The 13,864-nt window shown below is 33.4% G+C and overlaps 1 protein-coding gene and 1 pseudogene across 8 annotated transcripts in view; both read right to left on the bottom strand.

Moving 5' to 3' along the window:
* C2CD5 (C2 calcium dependent domain containing 5) overlaps positions 1-13,864 on the bottom strand; it is an 82,057-nt gene that overhangs the window by 54,699 nt on the left and 13,494 nt on the right. For 5 of the 8 annotated variants that reach the window (XM_057700929.1, XM_057700931.1, XM_057700932.1 and 2 more), the window contains exons 5-8: positions 13,081-13,176; positions 10,905-11,060; positions 9,021-9,219; positions 3,890-4,041 (exon numbers count right to left, since the gene is read on the bottom strand). In XM_057700929.1, coding sequence (XP_057556912.1) covers positions 3,890-4,041; positions 9,021-9,219; positions 10,905-11,060; positions 13,081-13,176 — 603 coding nt within the window. Of the gene's footprint in view, positions 1-789; positions 982-3,889; positions 4,042-5,032; positions 6,779-9,020; positions 9,220-10,904; positions 11,061-13,080; positions 13,177-13,864 lie in introns of those variants that run through there. The other 3 variants (XM_057700935.1, XM_057700936.1, XM_057700937.1) reach the window with 3 other exon arrangements.
* LOC130832992 (leucine-rich repeat-containing protein 34-like) lies at positions 11,884-12,731 on the bottom strand (annotated as a pseudogene).

The raw sequence follows: 13,864 nt of genomic DNA, 5'->3' as shown, positions 1-13,864 counted from the left end.
ACCTTTAAAAACTGAGGATACATGCAGGCAGATTTACTATGATGACTTAAAAAAGGAACTAATTTACTTTTATATTTTTAGCTGTTCTTGGATAAGGAAACAAAAATTAGCATGTGTATAGTCCCATTCTGTTCTTTAAAAAATAAAGAAGAAATGTATTTTTCTTATAGTAACCTAAACATAATTTTTAGAGACTATACAATACTAAACACAGAAATGAAACTAAGATCTTTATATGAAGCATACTGAAAGCCATAAAATAAAATGTAATTTTGTAGACATAAATGAAATATCAGAAAATAGAGCAGAATAACTTGAAAATTAATGCAATGGACAGAAAAAAAAATGGATAATGAAAGAATATCACCAAAATGAGACTTAAACTGATTCAAACAGAATAATTTACTAATGTAACCATATGGTTTAGCAACATGATGGTATAGGTCCAACGTGAATGGAGTTGTTGTGAAGGGGAAGAAAGTAAAACATCTAAAACAGAACTCTAGTAATGAGAATCTAATAATTATTGGAAATATGCAACTCTATGTCCTTAAACATATAATTTTTTAATACATAAAATTCTTTTAGCAGAATATTAGTAATTATCCATCAAGCAATCCTCAATCATGTCGTCATCGTAATTCTAACCATTAAACTCTGTCTGCCAATAAGAAAAGTAAGAAGTACATCCTGTGTAAAATACTCAATACTTCTGTACAGTATGAAATAATTTTTTTCAAAGATGATTTAAAATAAAGGGATTAAAAAGCTGACATAATATGATCCTACCAGAAGCAGCCAGGAACAGCTCTTCACTGAAAGAAACACTTTTCCTCAGAACTGGGCTGACAAGGCTAGAAGGATGAGGGGGAAGGCTAGATTCCGAGAGGAGGAGACAGGACTTTTTAAGATGAAGGGAACCACAAGAGAGAGAGGGGGAGCTGGGACACAGGTAAATCCTAGGCCCCTGTGGGTAAGGTGCTGTGGAGGAAAGTAGCAGAGAAAAGTTGCAGATTCAGAAGATGACCAGAATATGCAGGATAAGGAAAGCAATGATGAAGCAAAACATAACAGTAAAAATGAATTGTAAAATGCATACACAAATTACAGTAAGCATATGAAGTCATCAGCAAGATCATCTATTCAGCATAATATAAATAAAAGGCATAGTCTAAAACTCAATAAAACGTTTACAAATTTTGCACTCATTAAAATGTTTTAAATCACTAACATGGGATTGTATGCCATTCTAATTACTTTTAGCTAACCTTTTAAAAACACTGAAATTACCTGCAATTTTTTGCTTAAGACTGTGTAAGGTTAAAATGTACCACATTTTCTAAAGCTGGAAATATGTTGTTTCAAATATAAAAGCTTATTTAAAGTGGTAAAAGTATAGTTCTTCAAATGTTATTAACTAAAACATATCACTCATGAGTATTTTAATTGAACACCCATTTTAAAAAATCAACATCTGCTACCACATTAAGCAGTCGCCATTATTAAGTTTAAATAAATAAACTATTAACTTCTTTTTGTCCAGCTTTGAGATGTACGTTAATGCTTTTCTTTTTCCTCTAAAATGTTAAATACTCAAGTCTGATCACAGTCCTGTTTGCATTTACAAAGATTTGAGTATCTAAGAGCCAAAGAAACACCCTCTGGATCACAGAAAACATACGTGGCAAAAAGCCTGACCAAAAAAAGTAAAAACTGGCTTGAGTCAGGTGTCACATCAATATCCTAATGCTAGCATTCTAAAATTCCACTCCTACTAGTTGAATACTTGAAAAACAATATGAAAATAAAACCTTGTAAAATGTCAAAAATCAGACTCTACAAAAATATTTAAATCAATATGAAGTTTTTTCAAAAATAAGCCCCATCTGAAGGTGGGTGATAGCTTTAACTACAAACAGGAAAACAACTTTCTCAGTCTAAGTTTTATTAACTTTATTCTATTCTTTTATTGGTTCTCCAATTTACCTATAATAAATCAATCATAAACAACTAATCCATCATGAAATACATGCTGAACTACAGCTCTGGAAATTTTAGAACTTTCATCATTTTGCCACTTGAAGTCTCCATGAGAAACAGGAACGTTCCTCAGGAGTAGTCGAAGACTTTTAGGGCCAAACAACTAAAAATCGTTAATATCCTATAAGTATGTGATTGAGGTGGTGAATGGTTACAGGCAAAACAAAATAATTAATTTAGTGACAGCTTATAAATATAGAAATACAGGAGAATAATACCTCCTTTTTAAATTAATTTTTAAAAACTAAAAATTTGGAGCTAGAAAATCAAATGCAAAAAAGCTTTCACTGCTAGTACAACTGACTGCCTACTAGAAAGCTAAGGGAAGAGAAGTCTGGTTCAGTTAAATTATTACTTCACAATCTTCTTTAGACTTGGCTTTTTTGGTGAATTAAAAAAAAAGAAACAGACTTTTGTGAGGAAATACTCTCAAAAATGTGTCTGTAGTATGGCAAAAAAAAAAAGAAAAAAAAAAGGAAGATAAATACTGAAAAGTGAACTGGAATACACAAACAACCAGTGAACAGAGCCTCAAAAATATTTTTAAGAAAACTTACTCTTCAAATACTGTCCTAGGTCTTTATTGTTTTGTTATGAATTTCAAGGCCAGAATCTCACTTTTTATTTAAAAAAAAAACAACTTTTCTACAATTTCAATGGTTCAGTTTTTATGACACGAATATGGTGAAGAGGCCATTATTCTAAAGCGTCCATTACTATCAAATATCACATTATTTTCAATTGCTATTTATAATTATATATGTAAAAATAAAGCAATTATTTTCAAAGAATTAGGTATTAATAGTTACCTCCTTTACATTTTGTGACTACATTTACAAAAATAGACATTATGTCTCCAGGCTTTTTAAAAATGCCCCTTCTTTACTTTGGAAGTAGCACTGATTCTAGAATTAGATTTCGTTTCACTGTTTTCATGAAATCTGGAGTCATTTTCTAAATTTCTTGTCTAATACAAAAACAAAGTTATTAAAGATGATAAGTTAAAAATAATACAAATAAACTAGGCAAAATGTTTTCATCAATCTGGTAAGCAAAGCTCCAGGCAAAAATGCTATTTGCAAAAATTGCAAACTATTAACTTTTAAAAGTTTTATTTTTTTATTTTTCTTAAGAATAACAATTTAATGATTTAAAGAAGCTAATTCTATTTTAAGGAGTAAGAAACTAATTTGACTTTTTAATCAATTTTTATCATAAAACATATTCACAAAAACTTAGAGATTAGGAAAATACAAATAGGAGAAGGAAAAACTATAAATTTCATACATTGAGGCATATGCAAGAATAACTAAAGCAAAAATGCTACTTTCTAGCCTAGAAAGTAAGACTAGCAAAACCAAACATTTTAAATAATAAGCTAATAAATAGATATATGTACTCCAATATAACCATATCAGCTGTAAGATGTTTTCATAATAAAATCTTAGAATTAAATTCCAAAACAGAAACAATGAATTCAAAAATGCTTATACCACATAAGGAATTGGATTGCAAGCTACTAGTGTTACTTTCTATTCAAATGCTTTAATATATTTATTCTCTTAATCTGAGCATGACATGAAAAGTGTCTACATGCAAAAATAAATCCTGGACTTCATATCTACACTATGATTAAATCAACAAAATGTCACTCTCTGAACAAGATAACTTCTGAGCTGTACAAATTTTTCACATTTTAATTGTAGTAACTGAAAATTATCAGTATTCACATTATCTTTGAACTTAAATGCCAAAAACAGGAAGAAAGGCTTGGATGGAAAGCTAATAAGGAACAGAACCCAATCTGGAAAAAAAAGAAAAAAAGAAAAGGTGAGGGGAAGTGCCTTACCAGTTTTGGGTGTCAAACTCAAATCTGTGTCAGAAGAAGAGGACTGTCGACTGTAGGACTTGGAAGGTGAAAAGGAATAAGTTTGGTTTTTCAGAGGGGTTGAGGGTCCTGATGAGTGAGTATTGGGATTGGGATCTTCATTGAAGGGAATCCTGCCAGAAGAAGGTGGAGAAATATTAAGTAATCATGTGCCGAAGGACCTGACGGAGGCAGCATGATCCAAACATCAGGAAAGTACTGGGGCAGGGCCAGCAGTCATTTCTTAAGTGTGGAGCTGGGTATGAGGCCAAAGACATCCAATTGCTGTTTAACCATTCATCATTCTCCAGATAAGTAATTATCTGCATTGAAACAGTTAATAAGCCAAGTAAAAAAAGCAAAAAAGCATGAAATGGCAGACTTAAGGGGGTAAAAAAAAATATTAAAAGAGGAAATAAACAAAAAGAATAAATACATGACAAAATATTTTCAAACAAACAATGCTGTTTTAAGTTACAAAAGAGAAAATGATGACTGCAAATGGTGTGTGTAAATATTCACAATAGTTTTTATATTTGCACACACGGATATCTTGAAAAGAAAAACATGTTTCCTTATCCTATAGCATCAAGAGTGCCACAGCTAAAAACACAGCAGAGTGGAAAATGAATACAGCTACACAGAAACATTGCATTTTATGCAAAAGAGTCACTTACCTGTATTCCAACAGCTCTCTTCCACAGAATGAAACAGACCCTACTGTACCAAGTTTTGCAGATAAAGAAAATAAGCAGATTGGAAGCTTTGGCAGCTATTTCATTTAGAGTCCAATCATCAATTTTATTTCTAACCAAATGCAGAAATAATGGCAAAAATACATACTGGAGGATTCTCCTAAAAACTCACAGTATACAAACACAAGATAGGGTTCTTAGAGGATCTATGGAAGAGACTTTGGAAGCTGGAAGAACACTTTCACTTCCATGTAGTTAGAGCCTCTGCGGTGGCTAAATACAGGACTTCTTCACTGCTGCTGGACTAGGAGTGAGAAAAGGAGGAAGCAAAGACTTGTGGTACCTGCCTACGCTACCTGCCTGCCTGCCCTCTGCAGCCACTCTGCCCGTGGCCTGCTTCCCCAGCTCTGGAGTCTGAGCGGTCTCGTACCAGTATAGATGAGAGTGGGAACAGACACAGAGAAGTTCTGAGTAAGTCGTGAGCCAGTAGCAGTGTGAATTGGACTGTTGTGAGTCGAGCGGCATCCATGGCTTGGAGGATGAACCAGCGGAGACCTGAGGGAATTTGTGGCCAAAGTAGAAGAAAAGAAAACAATACATACAACAGATAGCAAAGTTATGTTAAAATAATTTCAAAGGAGCTTTTAGTTAGGGGAGAGGAATTATTTTTTAATCCCTCGCATGCACAAAACAAGTTGAGATAAAAAAGAAAAGCTAAATATTAATTTGTTAGGAAAGAGTTATAAAGAATCAGATTAATAAATTAGGACTGTGAATAAGAAAAATAGCAAGCAGAACTGTCCGTGGAGTTAAATAAGAAAGACTAAGATTTGGATTTTCAGTTACTTTAAAATGTTTGTTATTATTTTGATCACCATAGAGCTTACTAAATAGTATTTCAGGAAGAAAACACCCATAAAAGTGAAAAGTCAAATATGAAGTTCTTATACTACCTTTGAAACTGAGATATCAATACCTGCTGATATAATTAATTATATTTTTCTGTAAAGGAAGTTTAACAGAACTATTTCTGGCTAGACAATCAAGATAGAGGTACATAAGAATATGAAAAATGACGGCATAAAGAGAAATGAGTGAACTGAATGGATATGAGTAGATCCAATTATTCCATATTTCAGCACGCCAAGTTTATAGCTTAAAACCAGGTTACACTGGGAATAAAACAAAGGGACACCACCTAAAAAAAATTAAGCAATATAAATGACTTTTATGTAGCTTTCAAGCAGAATAGCTTATTTAAATTTTAACAGAATTTATTTAAACTACATTCTAAATTGAAATTGTGTAAGATAACTAATATCCTGCAATAGATCACATCTATGCACATGTAAAGGATAGATATTTAGACCACATACAAAGATATACATTCATCTACAACAGTTAAAATTTTCACAAAGAAATTTAGCTGAAAGAGCATAATTACAGTGGATGGGGGGGAAATGTATATTATATAATTAAGAATCCTGGACTTCGTATCAGCAATTATTTCACTGTGCAATGCTTTCCCTTATGCACAATGAGGGGAAATGAATTAAGTGACTACACTCTGAAAAACTATCATACTCCCATTTTTTAGAATTGAAATTAAAAGTAATTCAAGAGCACAACTCTTCCTGGCCTTTTTTCCTTTTCCACTGCCCAGTGAACATTCCCAATAATCACAATTTGTCAAGATCCAAACATGGGTTATCATTAACTGCCAATAATGCTCTTTTAAAGACCATCTACTTTCTGAAAATATCACCACTTTTACTATAGGACAAAAGTTTCTGCTTTTGTCACTAATTTAAATTTTTAAAGTGCTTAACTGATAAAAATCAAATCTCTCATTGGTGACCAACTTCTATACAAGCAACTGAGGTTTTATTTTCGTTTTTTCTTTCTCTGTAGAAGTGGCTAATGGAATTTAAAAGTCTAAGAATTGGTGCCATACAGAGGAGACCCTTCGACTGATGTCTCCCAGAAAGTACTTTTTTTAAGTACAATAAACCATATTTAAATGCACTTTCTACCATCAAGATATTTCAACTAGGAAACAACAAAGAAATTTATACTCTGTAATACACTAAACATCTAAAAGGAAAACACAAACTGACAAAGTAGAACACACCATTAATAAAAGTAAAATAAAATGATCATGTCCAAATTATGGCATCGAATTAAAATCCAAGTACACTGGAGAGGGTATCACCATAATGCATTCTTGGAGTCCTAATTCTTATCAGTCTCCTTGCATGAAAGGCTGCCTTATAAGAATACCCTAGTAGTATTTCTAACATTAAATCCATTCAGACAGGAACGTAATCCAAACTACCTTTATCATGTTCCTGTCTAGAATTAACAGTGTTAAAATTAAAGACCAAAATAATTATAATTAGCTGACTCTTAAAACAATTTTAAACTAACACCCAAATTGATTCATTATCAAAAATACAAAGAAGCTGGTTGAAATAAAGTGGCCTGAGGTTTTTGGTTTGGTTTTGTTTTGTTTTTTAAATGACATGACTTAAGTAGTTAAGATACCATCAGAAAATCTTAATGAAGCCACTTAAATTCTTCATGGTGTGAATATCTGACAATTTAAGGCAAATGGCTACAACAAAATTAGAAAAAGAGAAAACTTAGGCAAGCTCAGATTTACATTAATGGAACTCTTCCTGAATGCAGGCAAAATGTATTCCCCTACTATCCATGTATCACTTTACGACACCAACAGATACTGCAGCTTTCTTTCTACTAAGTAATTTAGTGAAAAGAGGAAAATTTCAGACATCACAGTGGCAAAGTCCAGGCCCCTTCAGGCAGTACAGACAAAGCTGGAGGGTGGGAGAAGGAAGAGGGAGCCAGGTCTTTACTTAAATTTACTATGGAAAGAGGAAAAAATCTTAATCCCTTAAAAAGTTATACCTGCAATCTGACTTTACCTGTAGCAGAAGGCAGTACATATCTTTTTTAAGACATATTTTAAATGGAATATAAAGAAGCAAATTCAATTTATTTAAAACAATTACTTCACGTATCAATGTATTTCCAAATAAAATTAGGCAATATATGTAATACTGTGCTCCCTCTTGTGACTAAAATTTAATCCAAATAATTAAAGGCCAGCAGAAAGGAATAATTAAACAAAAACAATAAGTTGAAATAAAGAGAAGAATCTACTTTTACAAAGTCTGGAAAAAAAAATTGTGATTGCTTTCTAGGCAACCTCTCTTGCTGAACTGGGAAACATTTTGGGTTTTCTGACCACAGAACTCTGACTTCCTGATGATGAAAGGCAGAGGTCAGCACACTACACAGTACAGGCCAAATACATCCTGCCATCTGTTTGGAAAATGAATAAGTTTTACTGGAACAAAGACACACCCATTCATTTGCATACTATTGATGGCTGCTCTTATGCAACATCTGCAGTGTTGAGTCCTGGCTATTTCCATTCTGGTCATTTACCAAAAAAGTTTGTTGACCCTTGATCTAGAAGAATCTCTAGAGCAATGGTTCTCAATGGAACTACTACTGGCATTTAGTATGGAACAAGTCTTTGCTGCACAGAGTTGTCCCTTGCTGTATGCATGACAGTCAGCATTTCCAGTCCCCAAAAGAATCATCCCCCTCACCCCAATCACTATGACAGAAAATTTTCATTTCAAGCATTCCTTCTTGATAGCACCACCACCACCATGCTAAAAATCTCTGCCGTAGGCACAAGTGATGACACATAAACCAAACTGAGCCAAAGGAAGTGTTTTGTTGGATCACAGTTTTTTAAAACGAGTAAGAGTTTAAATTCCTTTAGATCAAGATCGGCAAACTCTTTTTTTTTTTTGGTAAACAAAGATAAAAACTATACGGCCAGTGCTTGAAATATTAACTACCTGGCCTTTTACAGAAAAAGTAAACTGACACTTTTATGCAGTCCCCAGTATTCTCCATTTAATTACACCCAATTATTTTACTTATATAAACTGCTTGGCCTCTATTGACCCTGGAGTTTGAGACCCCTGCATAGGTTAATCTTTCCTGCTTTCTATACTATGTTGCTAGTAACAGGCATAATGGATTATCAGGTGTGGGCTATTAAGCATTCCCCAGACAACAAGTAAAATTCCACACAATGCATAAACATTCATTTTATGCGTTAGATATACAGTGTCTACAGATGTGGAACAAGTTTAATTTTACATTACTTAACTTGAATTTCATGACAGTATAAGTAAAATATTAGGAATATCTAAATAGCTTCAGGCTTCAAATTTTGATAGTCATCTCTGATAAGAAAAATTGCTGCAGGAAAAAATGTATGTTGAACAACTCTAATAAAATGCTTCAAATCAAATGAAAATATGCAGACAAAAGATAAAAAGCTCCATAAGAACAATTCGTGGATTCATACTTACTCCTTCGTCTCTCTGGACGGGGAGCTGCATGCAGGAGGAAGTGCCGCTGGGCTGCTTAATTTATCCAGTGTGCACGCCGTTCCTATGGCTCGGACCACCAGCCCAGACTCGCCTTCCAGATCGAAACACTGCAAGTATCCCACAACCGCATTTCCTCGCATTTCAAGTACTTTCAAGCCAATCTTCCTCTGCAATTCACCTACAAAAAAAGGGAAGAACACTCAGTCTGCTTCTTATCTGCATGTTACATAATACGAAGTTGGATATGGCGGTAACAGGAAAGAGTTCAGAAAATCACAGATTTTTAGAACTTGAAGGGAACCTAAAAGATTATCTGCTTCAGCCTCTGACTGTCAGGGAGGTAAGATATTATTAGCTACGTTTTACAGATGTGGCAAGTAAGGTTCACTCATTCATGCATTCATTTAGTAAATAATTGTTGGTTGTGTACTATGTGCCTGGCATTCTTCCTTCCAAGTGCTAGAGATACAGAGGGGAACAGGAAAGATTAAAGCCCCAAATCTAGTGGCGTTTACATACTGTTGGGAGAAACAGATAAAAAACATGTGAACAAATATAAATATTACATATAATATAAATACAACATATAGAATATACAGCACAAAATATATTCTGACACATTATAACTAAATATGTAATACAATATATTTATTATGTATGATCACACCATATGATATAAATATGTAGAATAAATACAAATATAAAACATATAATTAAATTATTTAGTATAGTAAGTGTAACATTAAATATAAACATAACATTTGTATGTATTTATAAACATTAAATAAAATTAACATGTTAATATAAGTATACATTTATATTTTCTATTTAAATCTGTAAACTTACTATAAATATAACATTTGTACTTATTAAATATAACATTTATTATTTGATATATATGTGTGAGAGTGTGTGTGTGTGTGTGTATGTATACATATAAATACAAACTTTAGATGGAAATAAGTTCTTGAAAGGAAAATAAAGAAGAGTAATGGGGTAAGAGTAGCAGGGCGGTAGGCGGTAAAAGGAGGTACAAATTGTCAGAGAAGGACTATGAAAAGGCAACATTTAAACAAAAAGCCTTAGAGAGATTATCTAAACGCTGACTACACATAAATACTCAAAGGAGGAAAACTAGAACTCAGTTTCCTACCTCCTTGTTCAAGGCACTTTCCACTACTCCACTTCCTAAGCATAAGCACAATTCCTTTTACTAACTAGTGGAGAAGGAACTATAAACTTCTGATCAGATTTCTTCTAATTATAAGACAGCAAGGCACATGTGTTCAGGAGGATGGGGTCATGCATAGGGAATCAGTCAGTTACAATTCACAGTCTTCATTGTAAAGTTTTAGTAGCATGTCAAAAGGAAGTGAAGTAGAGTGAATTAAGTCAGGAAGAGAAAAACAAAGACCATATTCTAATGCACAGATATGCAATCTAAAATAACAGTACTGATGAACCTAGTGGCAGGGCAAGAATATAGACGCAGACATAGAGAACGGACTTGAGGACACAGGGAGGAAGGGGAAGCTGGGACGAAGTGAGAGAGTAGCATATATACACTACCAAGTGTAAAATGGATAGCTACTGGGAAGCTGCTGCATAACACAGGGAGATCAACTCAATGAAGGGTGATGACTTAGCTGGGACAGGCAGGGTGGGAGGGAGGTTCAAGAGGGAGGGGATATGGGGATATATGTATAAATACAGCTGATTCACTTTGTTGTACAGCAGAAACTAACACAATACTGTAAAGCAATTATACTCCAATAAAGATCTGAAGAAAGAAAAAAGGAAGCGAAGAATTTGGGAAGATTAAGTCAATCAGCCATGAAGTTTTGTCTTTTTTTTTTTTAATACCTGACATTAAAGAAATAAGTCTCTGTCTGGCCTCATTTGATGCCCTTGGTGTGCGAATTCGATCAATCCATTGATATTCTGGGTCTTCATTGACCACAAGTTCTTCTACAAATCCATGAATTATTACAGCTCTATAGCACTTTGGAATAGATGTTGCTGTTAAAAAAAATATATCTATTATGTTTCTATTTATCACAAGGTTAAATTCAACTTTTTAAAAACGCATAACTAAGTTCTTACCTTTTGGATACACAGTACAAGAACATCTTTTACTGTGATAACCTCAATGTAATCATAAAAATACTTTCAATCAGTCTTCTAAGTTCCATTTTATTCTTTTAGAAATAATTATTTTCTTTCATGAGGCCTCTCACCTTTCTCAAGTAAGCAGAGTAGATATAAATTGTATTTTTATAATTTAGAAAACAGCTATAGACCACCTTAAATAGCATTCACTACAAAGTTTAAAAAAGTCAAAACTCAAGTGAAAAAAAAAAAACTCAAGTGAGCTAGCTGATATTATATAAAAAATCAGAAAGCAGATAATGAATATCAAAAAACTCTAATTACTGGAAGCCCTTTGAAAAACTTCTGAACACCACACACTGCAGCCTCAAAAATCAAACCATTACCTTTCCTTCATAATCTGAGACGTCATACAGGCCTGTAGTTTCTAACAATCCATAGCTATATGGCCAATTGGCTCAGTAGTCACTATGCCAGTTAACAGACTCATTCAGTACACAGAACAACAAACATCACTGGATTTATCAAAAAGGGGAGCTGAATTATAGTCAGATTTTTTACACGTTTGACAAAAGCCACTTGTTCTAATTTATGAAAAAAATGTAATAGGCAATAAAATAACCTTTATAAAATAATAAGACAAATACATGAAAATTACTTTAAGCTTTTGTTGACTTACTGGTACAAGAGTAAAGCCTACATTAGACGAGCAGCTTGCAATCTTCTCTATAAGTTAGTGTCTAGTAGTTGTGCTTTTTAAATAATTCTGCCTTTTAAAGCCATTTGAGACTTCTGCAAGATACACAAGTCCATCCACCACAAATGGCTCCACATCTGCATTCTCTGGTTTTGAACAACCCATGTGAATTAAGTCTGAATATGCTACACTTGTAGCCTTATCAAATTTGTTTCCCAAATGTAAACATTAACGGGATTTGTTTTCATTGACTGAGAAAATGCAACAGGTGCTCTCCCTCTATGTTGTTGCTCACCACTGACAGCAGGCTGACATCAAGGTAGCACAGGCTGCTGTTCAGATACAATGTATCACCTGTTTTATAAACATTTATATCACAATGTTTTATATTATGAGGACACTACCTAGTTTCGCTACCTAGTTTAACAATAACAATGATTTTCTTTCAACATGTGGCCTAGATGAACTGTAGACTCTTTCCATATAGGTCAGTTTGGGTTTATTCCTTTAATTGTTGGGTTTTGAGTTAGGACTGCAGCAAATGCTAGCACACTTTGCATTCAGATATCTAATTTCTCTAAGGATGAATTAATTCGTTGCACTGCAGGAAAAAATATTCCACCTTTATTTTTTAATCTTGCTTCCAGTCACTCTTAGGTATTTCAGAGTTGTATTCTTATGTAGTGCTTTAACAATCAATTCTCCACCTCAGACCCAATATCACTTAACATAAGGTTTATGTAAATATTGAATCATTAATATATGGATTCTTCTTTTAAAATTCTGAAAAAGATCCAAAACTCTTCGACAGTTACTCTTTCTACCGGCATCAAGTGACTGTAACCAGCACTGATTAACGTGATTCCTTCCGTCCTTCCGATCATGCTCTTGAGGGCAGAGGCTGGCATAGAGACTGGGGCGGGCGGAGTGGGGAACAGCCAGAGGCAGCCTCCCTGTGGCCCACAGTGGCACTGTCATGACGACCGCATGCACACACATGCCCCACTGGATTTTTCTAAAAAAACTTTCTATGAACTTGTGGAAAATTAGATATCATTTACTTTAAAATCAGACCTACACTAATTATTTCTGAAAAATTAGCAATTTTCTTTGCGGCATTAAGACCAAAGTATAACAGGTTTTCTGTTAGGCTTCTGAAACACTAATTTGATTTCTCATATTTAACAATTATTAAATTTTCTGTCAAATGAGCAATAAAATATATTTACTTACTGCAGAAGAATTTGACTCCACATGACGACTGCCTAAATCGATTTAAATCATTGAAGAGGTCTACTTTGACAACTACGTTGATTTCCCCACGGATTCCTAAGATTTCAAAAGGAAAATCAAGTTTCTAACTTAAGAAAATAAAATATAATTAAATAACCAGGCAAATAAATGCCAATTAATAATTTTAAAATAATGTATCAATCATAATAGTAATGCTGACTTTGCTTCCTAATTGTTTTCATTCTATAGGTACTCTAAGTAAAACCTGTTTTCCAATTTATTTTACCATTTTAAACATCAGTAAATAATACAGAATATGAATAATGTCACAATACACACAAATCTTACCAAACATCTTATCTTCTTATAATAAACTACTATCAATGGAATTGCCAGGTCAAAAATATAAAGCAGACAGAAAAATGCAAGACTGTAGGCAGAAGCATCTGCTGGTTCCTTACGGGTCCATCTGCCACTTTAAAGAGATGACATATTTTTGGGCTAGCCGCTCTCAAACTTTTTGATCGCAGGACCCCTCCACAATCTCAAAAATTATTGAGGATCTCAAAATCTTCAATATTTACCATATTATATATTTAAATTGAGAATTTAGAAAAATATTTACTTATTACTTCATTTAAAGTAATAGTAAATCGGTCTATGTCAAAGTAAACATTCTTTACAAAAATATATTTTGAAAAACAAGAAAATTTTTAGTGAGAAGAGTGGCATTACATTACATTTTTGTGAATCTCTATAGTGCGTAGCTTAATGAAATAGATTC

Source organism: Hippopotamus amphibius, chromosome 12, assembly GCF_030028045.1.
Source record: "Hippopotamus amphibius kiboko isolate mHipAmp2 chromosome 12, mHipAmp2.hap2, whole genome shotgun sequence".
NCBI lineage: Eukaryota > Metazoa > Chordata > Mammalia > Artiodactyla > Hippopotamidae > Hippopotamus > Hippopotamus amphibius.
Note: the sequence above shows the minus strand (reverse complement) of the source record. Positions and strands in the feature narration are given on the sequence as shown.